Here is a 16,824-nt window from a genome sequence, read left to right on the forward strand (position 1 = left end):
CAAACGGAGATTCATATTCTCCACCCCTATCACTTATAATCATTTTGATCTTTTTATTCAATTGATTCTCCACTTCATTCTTGTATTTGCTTAAATGCTTTAATTGCTTCATCCTTACTATTAAGCAAATATACATAACAATATCGAGTACAATCGTCAATAAAAGTTATAAAATAATTTTTTCCACCTCGATATGGTGTTGACTTCATATCACAAATGTGAGTATGAATTAAGTCTGAAGGATTTGAATTCCTTTCAATAGACTTATAAGGATATTTTACAAACTTGTATTCAACACATATTTGATATTTTAATTTATTACACTCAAATTTAGGCAATACTTCTAAATTAATTAACTTCTGCAATGTTTTATAATTGACATGTCCTAAACGAATATGCCATAAATCATTTGACTCAAATAAATAAGAACAATCTGAAATTTTATTAATACTGTCAACAACCATTACATTGAGTTTGAAAAGGCCCTCTGCGAGGTAGCTCTTTCCAACATACATTTTATTCTTGCTTACAACAACTTTGTCAGATACAAATACACATTTGAATCCATTCTTAACAAGTAAAGAAGTTGAAACTAAATTTTTTCTAATAATAGGAACATGAAGGATGTTGTTGAGCATTAACACCTTGCCGGAAGTCATCTTTAGGAATATCTTCCCACGACCCTCAATCTTGGTTGTTACAGTATTTTCCATGGAAAACCCTTCTTCGGGACCATCAGTAGATTAAGTCAAAAATGCTTCTTTGACAACACAAACATGTCGAGTGGATCCAGAGTCAATCCACCACTCCTTCGGATTTCCAACTAGGTTGCATTCCGGAAGCATTGCACATAGATCATCAATGTCATCATTCTTCTCCACTATGTTGTCCTGTCCTTTTTTCTTATCCTTTTTCGGGAGACGACAATCAGGGGCTTTTTGATCAGCTTTTCCGCAGTTATAGCAGTTACCCTTGAATTTTTTCTTGTTATGCTCTTTAGTCTGTCCAGAAGACCTCTTCCTCTTCTTACTTTTTGGAGCAGTCTCCTTAATGATATTAGCTCCCATAATCGTTGAATTTCTACAAGACTTCTTCTTGGCTGTTTTGTTGCCTTCCTCAATCTTGAGACGAATCACAAGATCTTCCAACTTCATTTCTTTGCACTTGTGCTTTAGATAATTTTTGAAATCTCTCCACGTATGAGGCAATTTTTCAATCATTGCAGCCACTTGAAATGCTTCATTCACTACCATACCTTCAACAATAAGGTCGTGAAAAATAAGTTGAATCTCTTCAACTTGGGTTCCACGATTTTGCTGTCTATCATTTTATAGTCTAGAAACTTGACAACCACAAACTTTTTCAAGCATGCATCTTCAGTCTTGTACTTCTTCTCAAGTGCGTCCAATAATTCTTTTGAAGCTTTCATAGCACTGTAGACATTGTACAAGTCATCCTTCAAAGCACTTAGGATGTAACCTTTGCAAAGAAATTCTTCCTGTTTCCATGCCTCAACAATCATAAACTTCTCATTGTCTGGCATGTCGGCGACATGCACTAGGGGGTCTTCACTGGTGAACTTCTGCATACCAAGCATGGTAAGTCAGTAAACACTCTTTGCTTCCATCCTTTGAAGTTGGCTCCAGAAAAGTTTCCTGATTTCTCTGCCGGTGGCACAACAGTTTGGCTTGACAAGGCTATCGTCATTGCCACAACAGTCGCAGAAAGATTTCCATTATTAATTGCCATTTCTCACTGTCAACAATAGAATAGTTCATTTAATGGCAAAAAAATAGAACAGTAAACAGTACTGTAATTAATGATAAATAGTACGTTTAATAAATAAAAATTAAAGTTTTTATATATTGTTTCACAGAAAACGATAAAGTTTTTATGTTCTTCAAATTGTTTCTGAATTTTAATACTTCGATAAAGTTTTTATATCTTCAAATTAAAAATAGTAAAATTCAGAAGGAGTAGAAAACCACGCAGGTTTTAATCTCCAAAAAAAAAATACAAACAACAATATAAAAAGTAATTTCCTTAAGATTGTTATACAATCTGTATTACTATAATAAATAATGAAATAGTAAACTTTCTGAAATAGAAGAAGAAACAGAAAAGTAGCAGCAACAGAATGTCAAAATAATGAAGCTGAATCTGAAATGTAATTTCGGAATAAAATCAAGCCCACTGAATGCATAGTGTGTCCTTAAGGAAATTATTCCCCTCAAGTACCCGAGGTGCTGGAATATTATCCTCCGAGGATAGAATGATTTAACTCACCAGAGTGTTGGTACCAAAAACGCTGGTGAAACAGCGAACCACTCGAAGGCCGTAAACCACACTGGAATTTTAATTGTGCAGAAGAAGGAGAAGAAGCTCACGAAATTTCGTTAGGAAAGATTTTTGGATCAAGGCATATTTATAGCCATTTTCTGGCATTGTTTCTGAAAAGGTTTACAACCTTTCAGAAACAGCCATGGCTGTTGGAACAGGTGGGAACATTTCCCGTTTGAAATATTCAGGGAAAAAGGATTTAACATAATCCGGGAAAGAAAAAGACAGGGTCGCGGGTCCTAGGTTATTCCGGGTAGAATTTTTATTAATTAATTAATTAATTAAAAATATTTTTGTCCAAAAAGATTAATCAATCAATCGTTGACCAAATCCAATCCGAAGTCGAAGCCGAGCCGAGCGAGCGATGACGAAGACGACGCGAGACTTACTTTCTTTTTAACCCATTTAACATCAAAGAAAGTGCTTTCTCAATATAGACACATTCACCTTTTTTCCACCAACAATGAGGGATACTTACTCTTTCCAAAGCAAAAAGGGAGCTCACTTTCCCTCCACTTTCTTCCCTCCATTTCCCATACACCAATCTTTTAAACCCAACAAGAACCGATCGAGAGAAATAAAAATGGAATCCATTAGTTTCTATTCCCTGTGTACTGTGTATATATATACAGCAAATAACTACCATCTAACAACCTAACCATAACTAACTTCTAACTACCAAACCATACATTTAACAACCTAACTATACACTCTACAGTTAAGTGTATAATTTAACTATGGTTAGTCATCAAAAGCCACTCTTTAGCAAGGTTCGACCTTTATCATTATTCCAAATAATAAAATAATATAAAGAAAGAAATTGTTTTTTTCTGTCCTTTAGCACATGGGTAGAAGGAAGCCTAGAGGCAAGGGTCCAACTCTTCCTGAAATTGCGCTTAGTCTCGTAGGAAACCACCCTATGCGGTGTGAGAAAAGCTCACTTGACTTCGGAATGCCAACCTCCCTTAGCTTAGCCCTTTACGACCTTTTCCGCCTTCTCACTTCCATTCATCGGATAAGACTACGTCACCTAAATTAACAAAAAAGAGGGAGTCACCAGCCTGTTATCCCCGACGTACCTTTGATCTATTGAGCGAGAGCCCTTCCACACGGGACTCCCAGATCACTATGGCCGACTTGGTGTCTAGTTTAGCCAACACCCCCCCTCAAGCTGATGCTTTAAACAAATTGTCAAATCCAAGCTGGTTCAGCAAATGATCATGATGTGCCTTTACTAAACTCTTGGTAAAAAAGTCTTCCAATTGATCTTCAATAGGTATATGTTCAGTTTGTAACATTCTTTGACTGATTTTTTCTTTCACAAAGTGACAGTCTATGTCAATGTGCTTTGTCCTCTTATGGAATATGGGATTAACTGCTATTTGTATTGCAGCTTTGATGTCTGATATCATCTTTACTAGCATCTGAATATTGACTCCAAGTTCATTAAACACGCCTACCATTCATACGATTTCTATTGCACAAGCAGCCATGCTTCTAAACTCAGATTCTGCAGAACTTCTTGAGGCAGTATTCTACTTATTAAATTTCCAGGATATCAAAGATTTCCCAAACTTAACTAGGTACCCAATGACTTGATCTTCTTGTTTCTACACATGTTCCCCAGTCGGAGTCATAGTAGGCAGTGAATTGCTCAGTATCTCCTGTAGGCATGATCAACCCCAGACCAAGAGCTTCTTTGATATACCTCACTACCCTTAAGGATGCTTCCATGTGAGATACTTTAGGAGAGTCCATGTATTGACTTAATACATGTACTGCAAAAGCAATATCAGGTCTAGTCATAATTAGATACAATAGTCTCCCCACCAATCTCTAATAGCTGCTGGGATCTTCAAGCTGCTTATCCCTACTTGATTCCTTGTGTTTGATACACTCATCATACTTCACTGATGTAAGTTTTTGGTTCAATTCTAGTGGAGTACCAGCTGTCTTAGCACCTCCTAGGCTTGCCTCAGTAATTAGCTCAAGAGCATACTTTTTTTGACACATAAAGATGCCTTTATTTGATCTTGCAAGTTCAATGCCCAGGAAGAACTTTAACTACCCCAGATATTTCATCTTGAACCTCTGCTGCAGTTTGCACATAATGTTATTGATCAGACTTGGATTACTTTCAGTAACCAATAGATCATCCACATACACCAAAATTATTAATACATCACCTGCAACCTTCTTGGTGAATAGGGAATAGTCATAGTGACTTTGTTCAAATCCCATAAACACCAGAGCTTCAGTAAGTTTCAAATTCCACTATCTAGGAGCTTGTTTGAGACCATAGAGATTTGTGTAGTTTGCAGACCTTATGATTCTCTCCATGTCTAGCAAATCCTTCAGGAATGACCATATAGACTTCCTTTAGGAGATCACCATTGAGGAAGGAATTATGCACATCCATTTGATACATAAGCCACTGCTTTGAAGCTGCAAGGGCAAAAATGGATCTAACTGTCACCATCTTAGCTACTAGTAAAAAGGTTTCACTATAGTCTAAGCCTTCCCTTTGGCTACCATCCTGGATTTAAACCTCTCTATCTCCCCTGAGGATTTAAGATTAATCTTGAATATCTATCTACTGGCAATAGGTTTCTTTCCAAGAGGCAGATCCACAATACTCCAGGTGTGGTTGTCTTCTAATGCTACTATCTCAACTTTCATGGCATCCATCCATTGAGGATCTTTGACTGCCTCTAAGAATGATTGAGGTTCAGTACATGCAGAATAAGTTGATAGAGCTTGACAGTAAGATGAAGATATATATGAGTGTGTCACTTGAGCTGAGATTGGATAGGTACATTTGGACCCTTTGGACTGAAATACATAGTCCTGCAACCAAAGAGGAGATCTACTAGTTCTAGAGGACTTTCTGAGTTCTTATGTACTTAGAGAATCAGCTACACGAGCTTCACTTGTAGTTGGAATTTCAATTATGTTTGGAAGATGTAAGTGATCAGACACTCTGTCATTTTCTGAGACTGCTGGAGAGGGTTGTGTCACATTGTGAGGAGCTATAGTGGGGTAAATGAGGTGTTAAAAGCAGAAGGAACAAACTCCAACACAAGAAACATTGGATTGCTAACTTGTTTAATGCTCTTAAAGGGATATATGTCTTCTTCAAATGTAATATTCATGTTGACGAGGAAGGTTTTTGAGGATAGATCATAGAGGATATATCCCTTATGAGTGGATGAATACTCCATGAGAACTGCTGGGATTGCTCTAGGTGAAAACTTGTCATGCACTTTAAGACTGGATGCATAACACAGACACCCAAAGACTCTTAATTGCTGCAGTGAAGGAGGATGCAAATAAAGTATCTCAAAAGGAGTCTTGTACCCAATTACCTTAAAAGGAAATCGATTAATAAGATAGACAGTTGTAGTGACACACTCACCCCAGAATCATAGAGGAATAGAAGATTTAAATTTGAGAGACCTTGCCATCTCTAGTATTGTTCTGTGCTTTCTTTCCACAACTCCATTCTGCTGTGGAGTGTATACACAAGAATTCTGATGCATGATCCCAAGAGTGGTTAACAAAGATGTAAATTCATTGCTAAATAACTCACTTCCATTATCAGTTCTCAAGTATTTTACATCAGTAGAGAACATATTTTTTGCTTTAACTAAGAAGTCTCTCAACACTACTACAACTTCAGACTTGGAGTTAATAAGAAATATCAAAGTATATCTAGAGTAGTCATCAACTAGTGTAACAAAAAAATCCTTTCTATCATAAGTTGGCACCCTGTAGGGTCCCCAAATATCACAATGAACCAATTCAAACATAGATTTAGTAGTTGAATTACTTAGAGGAAAAGACAGTTTGGATTGCTTAACTAAGGGACACACAGAAAAATGTTCATGAGTATATGCATTCACATCACTGATTACATTGAGTCTTTTTATTATATTTACAGGAGCATGGCCCAACCTATTATGCCACAGATTACTATATGAGTAGGAACTAGAACTATCAATAGTACTAGAGCTAGAACTAGGCTCAGAACTAGAAGAAACACCAACTGTGTTGAGACATATCCTAGCAGACTGTGTTGAGGAGTTCAGAAGCCTTTTTCCTTGTAGAATATACAGTCCATGATTCTCCTTACCAATCCCCTTCACCTGACCACTGTAGAGAACCTGAAAAATACAGAAGTCAGAGAAGAAGGCAACAAAGCACTGAAGCTCCTTGGTGAGTTGAGACACTGACAACAAGTTGTACTTAAAGTCTGGTATGTACATCACATTCGATATAATGTGATATTTAAGGAAAATAACTTCCCCTTTATGAGAGTCAGACACCATCTCTCCATTTGGTAAGTGAACAGTAATTTTATTTGCTTTGTTAATTGAACTATGTGAATTAAGCATGTCAATTCTAGAGGTCATATGATTTGAAGCACCAGTGTCTATGATCCAGTTCTTATTGATAAATTTGGTTATTAAGGCAATCAGATTACTTGTTGCAACCAACCTACTAGATGATCCTGGAGCTTCCTCATTCCTCTTTGACAATATATGAAGAATTTGTTGATACTGTTCTTTAGTAAAGAAAGCAGGAGTTGAATTAGACTGAGGAGGGGTCCAAAATTAGGAGTCTGCTGACGTGGATAGGCAATTGGCTGTTGTGGATAAACACAAGAGTATCGTCCTTTGTTCTGTTGATAGGAATCATTGGTTTGAGTGAGTGCAAAATGTGGTTGAGTGTTCCTGTGGGTAGTATCCCCTGCAGTAAAGTCTACACCAGAGAAACCATTGGCATACATGTCAGGGGTAGATGCAGGCCCTTTCCTTTTGGTCTTGAAGTCAGGTGGATACCCTATGAGTTTGTAGCAATTCTCTTTGGTATGTCCCTTGCAATGGCAGTATTCACATTGGACCTGACTTATCTTGAACTTATGGCAGTATTCACACGATCGAGAGAAATGAAAATGGAATCCATTAGTTTCTATTCCCTGTGTACTGTATATATACAGTAAATAACTATCATCTAATAACTTAACCATAACTAACTTCTAACTACCAAACCATACATTTAACAACCTAACTATACACTCTACAGTTAAGTATACAAGCTAACTATGGTTAGTCATCAACTTGTGTCTAGTTTAGCCAACAAAAGGAAAAGTAGATTGAAAAACTTAATGGATCACTAAGGATGGGGCATCTGATGGAGGGTTGTGGTGATAGTGATTGTGGTGGTTGGGGGAAGTAGAAGGTAGTAGTTTGAAGAAGAAGCAGGGGAAGGGGTAAAATGAGGTTTGGGGTAATGTGGCACGTGACGTGGCATCCACCTCAGCAAAATATTAGGCCATGTGGGATGATTTTGGACATGTTGGAGACCTTAACGGAGGAAGAGTATTTTTGTACCTGTTCTATAATGTAAGGGGCAGTAGTGAACAGATAATATAACGGAGGGTATTAATGATCCTTTTAGTATAGTAGAGGGGTATTTTTGACCCATTTCCGTTCTCTATAATAATACTTTACTATAAAAAATCAAGTTTTTTTTGAAACTAATATTTCATGCTATGTTATAACATTTGATCTTTATGATACTATAACAACCAAACATATCCGAAATAAACAAAATTATTATAGAGATATTTGATTACATTACTTAGAAACTTTCGGCGAAACTGTCGAATTTGTCAGATTTCGTTGTATGCTTCGCACGATTATTTAGGGTCGCATAATAGTTTGCAAGTCTGGCATATTTATATAAAAAGCCTTAACTTAAATACATAGTAGTGTAAAGAAACTTTACAGTACTTGTTATAACATGTATTAAGTCTTACTTTTAAGGTTATATAAACCACACTTTTCTTTTAAGTGACATGATATTTTAAGAATTTCTTTACACTATACACTCGTTGTGGCGGCGAGCTAATAGTACAAAATTAGCGAAGCTTCTTCATTTTTAAGCTATGAAATGAAATGATTACTACAAAATTAGTCTCTCAAGGATTTCTTTACACTATACACTCGTCGTGGAGGCAAGCTAATAGTACAAAATTAGCGAAGCTTCTTCATTTTTAAGCTATGAAATGAAATGATTACTACAAAATTAGTCTCTCAAGGGTCAAGGGCCATGATGGAAATTGTTTCATGAAAAAGCAAACATGACTACGTTAATGATAATTATAATATCGATCGGACTTGAGGAAAACAAATTGAAATTGGAGATGGATATGGAGCAGAGGAAATATGACAAAACACAGTTTCATCTGCTGGTTGGTGATGCATAAACCACTACTAACAAAAGATAGACTATATAGGTTGGGCATTAATCAAGATGACAAGTGTGTAATGTGTGGTACCAATATAGAGACCATAGAACATCTGTCTATTGAATGTACATTCTCCCAGATCTGCCTACAAGGTATACTCAGCTGGACAGGGAGTGAAGTGCAACAAAGAGACATAAATGGAATATGGAGGAGGTTAGCAAGGAGCACTAAAGGTAAAAGTTGCAGGGCTCTTGTCATTGCAACTATGACAGCACTAGTCTATCGTATTTGAAAAGCAAGAAACCTGACTTATTGGGAATTCAAATTACCACGACCTGAATTTGTGATTGAACAGATAAATCAAGAGTGTAAAATGCGGAGAAGAATATTCCTCAACATGAAGCAGGGCAACAACGAAAGGGAATGGCTGAGCAACACACTTAGTTTGAATTAGAGAGTTCATTGATTACATGTTATAGATATTAGAAAAGTTTTATATGAAGCATAGAATAGGAAAGGCAGATTGTAAGTAGCTGAGAATGTTGTACCTGTTCGTGGAGATTAATAAGTTTTTTTCTTCACCAAAAACAAATTGAAATTGAGGAAAACCAATAAGAAACCAAGGAAGGAAAATAAATAAGAAAAAGAAAAAGATTGATGGAACATAAACAAAGCAAAATAAATCTTAATGTGATCATGAAGTACATGGGAATATATGGAGTTACTTACACAAGGATTTGGTCGCAGATTATCCTATATTTTAATTGAGTTATTTCTTCGAGTTTATATCTATTTTAGATATTGTAGACTTATTGACTTCATCTGTGACGGATTCGACCGACGACTTCACTCTCTTCTCAGCTATAAGCTCCACGTCTTGTACCTGCATATAAATAAAATGTACGTATTATACTTTATTCTTCCTCCTGTACACAAAATTGACTTTATTTAATTTTATACGGGATTTTATTAACGTAGGTAGCGTTAAAAAAGGAATTTTAAAAAAGAAAATATATTTTCTTGGTTATTTCCTCATCTCTTGCTGGACAAGCTGAAGTGGATGTTACGTTAGTGTTCTACAGTAAGGAACAAGGAAAATTAGCACAATAATCTATTGTTCAAGTCATAGTTGATAAACAATTGCCATTTATTGAATGCGAAGACGAGACTAACAAAATTATGAATGAATTTTGTTAAAGCAATTGTCTGGTCAGACTACGATAGCGTGTATAAGTTTGATTAGTCTTATATAGAAAAGAGCTTAAGAAAAACGTTTTTGTTATTTGCATTTTGCATTAATCTGAAAAGCTGAGTAATAAACTCGTATAAGAGGTTAAAATTTAGTGATAGTGTAAAATATCTTTACAGCGTTTGTGTATATAATTTAAATCCACCCATGGACGAAATTAACTTTATTTGATACAGGATTAATTTTTGTGAAGCAGCTGGAGTTAGGAAAGGAAATTTCAAAAGAAAACATATTTTCTTGGTCATGTTCCTTTTCTCTTGCTGGACAAGGAGAAGAGAATGTTAGTCTCCACATCAATAAGGAACAAGAAAAATTAGTATAATAATCTTATTCAAGTCATAGTTGATGAAATTGGTATTTTCTTTTTATAGCGAAGATGAGGTTAACAATTATATATGAACTTTAAAGCTGTATTGTTTAGTCAGACTGCATAAGCTGTATAAGTTTTATTTTTTGGAGGAAAAGAGATTAAGGAAAATTATAAAAATATCAATCCGACTTTGCAGAAAGATTAGTATCTTTCAATTCTTAAAAGTCAACAATATTAATTTTATGACTGAGTTATTAAAGTATTTGAGGCAAATTTTCAAAGTACGTGGAGTAGTAGCTTGTTTTTTATTTTTTTTTAATGTATAGTCAAGTCAGTCGCCAGATTTTAAAAAATCCCATTTTAATTTGAACAAGTAACCAAACTTTGAAATTTAAAAGTAAAACATAAGAATAATAAATTACGTACTAGTTGGGAATGAAGGTGTTTAATTAACTAAGAAATCATAAAGTGAGTTAATTAGATAAACCTTATCAATAATATCTCCAGCTGCATGAGCAAACTTGGCTGTTTCTTCTGAGAAATTTTCCACAGCTTTGAGAGTATCTTTGAGTTGGCCTTCTGGCAAATCTTTCCCAATTTCTTCAGCCACTTTGTCTACTTCCTCAGCCACATTCTCCACCTCCTCTACTACTTCTTCTACTGTTTCTATTACATCTTCCACCTTATCTGTATAATTAGCAAATTAAACCTTTTAATATACATGAAAAGACCCCTTAATTTCTATCTTCTTAAATTAATCTTGAATTTTAAGGAAATACAATTGAAATCAGCAATATGTGTAAGTAACTCATGAAATCTTACTTTTAAGTTGCAATAGTGACCCCCATTTGTTGCGGAAGAAGGGTAAAATTATTGATAGCAGAATTCCTATAAGCCAGCCATTACTGCAACAATGCTCAGAAAAAGTATAGTGATTATTAGAAGCACTAAATTAGAGCAGTTGAATGTATACATTCTTTTTTATTAATTTTTGTAGAGGATCTGATAAATGAAGAGACGGATTTAGGTTGGGTTTTGTGAGTTCAAATTTCCAACTCAAACTATATATACATATGCAAAACAAATTAAAATGTATATAGTACATACAATATTACATTAATTTTGAATTGACTGATTCTAAATAATAATCTATTCGTCTGTCGATAAATGTCAAACTTACAAGGGATTTGAAGGAGGCGGAGAAGGCAAGGGACCTCCTGGTTGACCATTACTGCTCACCACAAACTTCCTATATCGAAAATGAAGAAGAAAGGCGGACGTAAAGTCGATCATGTTGTCTAAAAGAAATATGTTCACAAATATTAGTTATTAGTAGCAAAAACCAAGATGTTTACCTCTTAATTTTGTCACTAGTTAAAAGTCCTTTTCCGGATCCGAGAAATGACAAGCTATCATGCTGACCTCCAAAGCTGCTTAGATCCTTGTATAATTTCAAGACTTTCAAGCTAAAACTAGGGTATAAAGAAAGATTATGTGACCTATAACAAGACCTGCAGGCATGGTTGATACCTGTAGAACTTTGCAAAATAATAGATTTTGTCATTGATAATTGTGCAGATTATCCTAACTATGGAGATGGAGAAAGAGGAGAAGAGATCTTCAATGGAGATGGTAAGAATGGAATAAGTTGCCACGATTTTTTACATTTGGGTTTTATACATAGAGAGCGGAAAGTTTGGTAGTATATAGAATATTTGGCATATACGTTGGGGTTCAAGTCTTCGCAAATAGTTGCATATTTTATAATCTACAAGTAGTCAAGTATAATCTATGTATAGAAGTAGTAACATTTTTGTTACAGTGGAGGAAAGAATTATTCAACTGAAAATATAGTTAAGGATATTTAATACAATTGAGTATAGACGTGAGGCATTAGGATAAGGAGGAGTAAAAGAAAAGCAAACCACTTCAAATTTTTTTCTATTTAAATATAGAGAGTACGTGATTGTTACCAAAACTGATTGTATCATGTTTGGTGCAAATTGGACTAGTGTATTTCATAATCCAATGCACTTTCATGGATGACTAGAGTCTAGAGATATAGGCGATCGGGAGGAAGTTTGAAAGTTCAAAACCACAGAAAATTGTCTAGATATTGGATGTCACACTTTTCTTAAATTAACTAATTATGTATAATGACAGCATAAAGAGCTTTTAAACGGTCAGTGTAATTTAACAAATTAAGCTTTATAAATATTTTATTTGTGTGTTTAAACGTTCTAGGTTTAATAATAGTTCATAAACATGAGAGCTCAATTATAAGTGTGATAATTCATATTCGATTAATTATGTATATCATGTGCTTAATGTGTCTAGTATAACATTCAAGCTATGCTCAATTTGATGAGGCTAGGATCGCTTAGCCCCGTTCATCTTCGGCGCAAGAGCGCTCGATCAGTGAGCTATTACGCACTCTTTCAAGGGTGGCTGCTTCTAGGCAAACCTCCTGGCTGTCTCTGCACCCCTACCTCCTTTATCACTGAGCGGACATTTAGGGGCCTTAGCTGGTGATCCGGGCTCTGATTTTCACATTGATCTCAACCATGCTCGGGAAATCCTTTTCAAGTCTTCTCCAGGAAGATTGACTCGACAAATAAAGCACTGAATTGGCGAACTATTTCAGAATATAGAAATGCCGGCTCGTAATGGGAGGAACCATCATGTTAGTTAATCTGATTATGTATTTCATGAATTGCAGCTAGGTCCCTCTCTAGCCCTTATAAATGGATGAATATCATATCCCTGAACGTTACTCTAAAGATCAAAGTCATCCTCCAACTTTGCACAGTAGACATTCTCATCCTCCTATTTCGATAAAACTTCTTAGTTACCTATTTTACCCTCTAAATTATTAACTTTTATGTATTTACATTTTTACTTTTTTCTAATATCATAATATTTTTCTCTTTTTTCAATATGTTATGAACTTAATATGAACATATAAATCTTATTTCTGAAATGAGAAAAATATTAAAAATTAGGAATTAATCATAGTATAAGTTAAATAATTCATAATATCTGTTACGCGGCGCCTTCCCGAGATTCCTTGGAAGGGCGACGTAAGGCTAAGCAATCGATATCAGTACAGTTGTTGTCCGCCAATTGAGGTCCCCTCCGTACGCTAGACGAGATTGTCAGTGCCGTACAGAAAAATCTATGTCGTGAGCAAATGAGAGAATTGAAATGAGCAATTGAGAATGAAAGCTGATTGCATTAATGAATGAAAACTATTACAAAAGACTACGAGGTGTCGGGGGGAGATACACCAGTACAGAGAAATGTTTGTTTGCTTGAATGTTTGATCCCCCTTAATAATATTTAAAAAAGATAAACCAAAGTTACATGACTTGACCTATAAAAACTATAGAAGCACACTGAAAGAAAATGAAGTAAAACTACTCTATAATTACAATGAAAATGACTTAGCCTTCTACAAGGTAGAAATAAGTCTGTTGGCAGCAACTTTGTCTTGAGCATCAGGGTCTGCGCGCGCGGTGCTGTCGGCGCGCGCAACACTCCTTGTATGCCTGCGGCTGGGTGCTGGCACTTGGATCAGGATCTGTGCGCGCGGCACTGTTGGCCACATGAAGGTCTGTGCGCGCGACACTGTTGGCACTTGCCAGCTGGTGGGCGCTGGCGAGGATTATCGGTGAGGCGACAGAGGCACATGCACGCTTGTCACTTGGCGCTGCCAAGACCACAGGACCGACCATGGCGCTAGGCATTGGGAGGCTTGTCAGGACGCCATGGGACATGTCCAAGGGGTCATGGGGCGAGGATGGAAAGTGGCCCATGACATTCTCCCCCACCTGAGTTGGCGATGTCCTCAGAGTCTTACCTGCAAGATGATGATTGATCAGGCTCTTGTTGGCTTGGAGGTCTGTTCCCCTCGATCTTGTGATGTGGCTTTGTGAATGATGCTCCATGTCTTTGCGAAGTGATTTCAGACGGCTGACATGGAAGACTGGATGGATTTTCTACCAAGATGGAGTATTCACCTGGTATGTGGCTTTCCCAATGCGTCTTTCAATTGACAAGGGTCCGATATATTTTTGCAATAGGCGAGGTTCATGGGTTGTCACGACCCAGAATTCCCACCGTCGGGACCGTGATGGCGCCTAACATTCCACTTGCTAGGAAAGCCGACGTTAGAGAATTATTAAGCCAATCCTTATTCATTTCAGTAAATAACAGCAAGGAAGCGAAAATGAAATACAGCGAGTGCGGAATAATATAAAAACTTCATTAATTACTACCACTCGGATCTGGAGTCACAATTCACGAACTTCTAGGATTTACTACAAGTAAAAGTCTGAAAGAAATACAACTGTTTGAATGAAAGAAACAATAAAAAAACCCAGAGAAGATAGACGGGGACTTCAAGGTCTGCGAACACTAACAGATCTACCTTGAGTCTCCGATGGACCAGTCCGAGCTGCTACGCCTCTCGATCAGCTGGGACCAGTACCAAAATCTGCACAGAAAGTGCAGAGTGCAGTATCAGTACAACCGACCCCATGTACTTGTAAATGTTGAGCCTAACCTCGACGAAATAGTGCTGAGGCTATGACAAGATACATACATAACAAACCTGTACAATTTAACTGTATATGTACAAATAATAGCTAAACATGTACTATTGGGAGGGGGAACATACTGAGGGAAATACGAGATAGTGAACTACATCGGAATGGTAACTTGAACAGCCAATATAATATAAACCAATAAGGACAAGTAAACATAGTAAAGAAAAAATGTACGGCATCACCCTTCGTGCTTTTACTCTCAACCTCACCATAAAATTAATAGAAACGGTACGGCATCACCCTTCGTGCATTAACTCTCATAACATGGCACGACATCACCCTTCGTGCATTAACACTCACAATATGGCATGACATCACCCTTCGTGCATTAACACTCACAATATGGCATGATATCACCCTTCGTGCATTAACACTCACAATATGGCACGACATCACCCTTCGTGCATTAACACTCACAATATGGCACGACATCGCCCTTCGTGCATTAACACTCACAATATGGCACGACATCAACCTTCGTGCATTAACACTCACAATATGGCACGACATCACCCTTCGTGCATTAACACTCACAATATGGCACAACATCACCCTTCGTGCATTAACACTCTCCCTTACCATAATGCAATAAACAAATAACAACAGGGAGATAGAATAACAAGTACAAGCATTACTTCAACATTTGGTTCTACAATATCAACCTCAACTTCGGGATCAATACTCAATTATCACTAGAAGATCCGTAAACATGATAAGAACGATCAATTTAACAATACTAGTCTAAACATGGATAACATGAACAAAGGAAGCTATAATTGCAAGAAACCAAGCCCCGCCTGCATGCTTTAACCCGACTACAACGCATAAGTACTCATTACCTTACATATACGTTGTTCCCCAACATTTAAACATGTAGCAAATAGACAAACAAGTCCTATTCCCTCAAGTCAAGGTTAACCATGACACTTACCTCGCTCCAATGGCCACTCAATGCTCAATTACTGTTTTCCTCTAGAATCCACCTCTAAACTACTCGTATCTATCCACAAACGACTCAATAATATCAAATATTGCTAAAGAAATCAATTACAATGCATAAATTTAGATTCCCCAAACTTTTCCCCAAAAAGTCAAAAATCAACCCCAGGCCCGCTTGATCAAAACCTGAGGTTTGGACCAAAATCCATTCACCCGTTCACCCCCGAGCCCGATTATATAATTAGTTTCAGAATCCGATCCCAAATTGATGTCTAAATCCCCAACTTCCAAAACCCCCCAATTCTTCCTAAATCCATAGTTTTCTACCATGAAAGAACAAAGATTAGGGCTAGGAATTTAATGGGTGATGATAGAAATGGAAAAAAATGAGTTAAAGAGTACAAACCTATGAATTGGTGTTGAATTTTCCCTTAAAAATCGCACCTAGGCCGAGCTCTAATGGAGAGTTTATGAAAAATGGGTAAAATCCCGTTTTTGAAATGTTTTAAGGTCTGGGCGTCAGGCCTTCTTCGCGTTCGCGAAGGGCCTGCCGCGTTCGCGATGTGCAGCAGCCCAAATGGCTTTAGCATTCGCGAAGGCTGTCTCCCCTAGCCTCCGCGTTCGCGAGCCAGTGCTCGCGTTCGCGTAGAAGAACGAGTGTCCCCTCCCTAGGTCCTTCAAGCTTCGCGTTCGCGAGAAGCTGGTCGCGTTCGCGAAGGGTAATCCTCCACTGCCCCGCGTTCGTGACCTAGCTACTGCGTTCGCGTAGAAGAAAATCATTCCGCCCCATTTTACCTTTCGTTTTCGCAAGAGTACCTCCGCGAACGTGATGAAGGAAACAACAGATAACAGATGAAGCCAAAAATCAGATTTTTTTCTAAGTTTCAAAACACCCGTAGCCTATCCGAAACTCACCCGAGCCCTCGGGGCTCCATACCAAACATGCACCCATGTACCAAATCATCATACGAACTCACTCGCATAACTAAAACATCAAAATAACGCCTAGAACTACGAATCGGACACCAAATCAATAAAATTTTCAAGAAAATTTTAAAACTTCTATTTTCACAACTGAACGTCCGAATCATGTCAAATCAACTCCGTTTCTCACCAAATTCGACAA

General features: G+C 37.1%; 2 protein-coding genes across 2 annotated transcripts; both read right to left on the bottom strand.

The window, feature by feature from the left end:
- Positions 1 to 743: 743 nt before the first annotated feature.
- Positions 744 to 1,749, bottom strand: LOC138910271 (uncharacterized). The gene is made up of 3 exons (XM_070201500.1): positions 1,591 to 1,749; positions 1,389 to 1,498; positions 744 to 1,320 (listed from the first exon to the last, which is right to left on the bottom strand). Exons 1-3 carry the CDS (start codon positions 1,747 to 1,749, stop codon positions 744 to 746), a joined length of 846 nt encoding a protein of 281 aa, XP_070057601.1.
- A 7,504-nt stretch (positions 1,750 to 9,253) lies between these two features.
- LOC104086889 (uncharacterized) lies at positions 9,254 to 11,879 on the bottom strand. Its single transcript, XM_009591236.4, has 5 exons — positions 11,508 to 11,879; positions 11,333 to 11,401; positions 10,975 to 11,057; positions 10,640 to 10,839; positions 9,254 to 9,476 (listed from the first exon to the last, which is right to left on the bottom strand). Exons 1-5 carry the CDS (start codon positions 11,714 to 11,716, stop codon positions 9,363 to 9,365), a joined length of 675 nt encoding a protein of 224 aa, XP_009589531.1. The 5' UTR covers positions 11,717 to 11,879; the 3' UTR covers positions 9,254 to 9,362.
- Between the last annotated feature and the right edge of the window lie 4,945 nt (positions 11,880 to 16,824).

Source organism: Nicotiana tomentosiformis, chromosome 4 (assembly GCF_000390325.3).
Source record: "Nicotiana tomentosiformis chromosome 4, ASM39032v3, whole genome shotgun sequence".
Taxonomy (NCBI): domain Eukaryota; kingdom Viridiplantae; phylum Streptophyta; class Magnoliopsida; order Solanales; family Solanaceae; genus Nicotiana; species Nicotiana tomentosiformis.

Bases quoted from the DNA above. Each gene is read 5' to 3' on its own strand.
- LOC138910271 (XM_070201500.1), bottom strand. From the start codon at position 1,749: ATGGCAATTAATAATGGAAATCTTTCTGCGACTGTTGTGGCAATGACG. The intron at 1,499-1,590 runs GTATGCAGAAGT...GCATGGAAACAG, and splicing joins TTACTGACTTACCATGCTTG to GAAGAATTTCTTTGCAAAGG. The intron at 1,321-1,388 runs GTACAAGACTGA...ATAAAATGATAG, and splicing joins TTGGACGCACTTGAGAAGAA to ACAGCAAAATCGTGGAACCC.
- LOC104086889 (XM_009591236.4), bottom strand. From the start codon at position 11,716: ATGACAAAATCTATTATTTTGCAAAGTTCTACAGGTATCAACCATGCC. The intron at 11,058-11,332 runs GTAAGTTTGACA...GCATTGTTGCAG, and splicing joins CCGCCTCCTTCAAATCCCTT to TAATGGCTGGCTTATAGGAA. The intron at 9,477-10,639 runs GTTTATCTAATT...ATTTATATGCAG, and splicing joins CTGGAGATATTATTGATAAG to GTACAAGACGTGGAGCTTAT.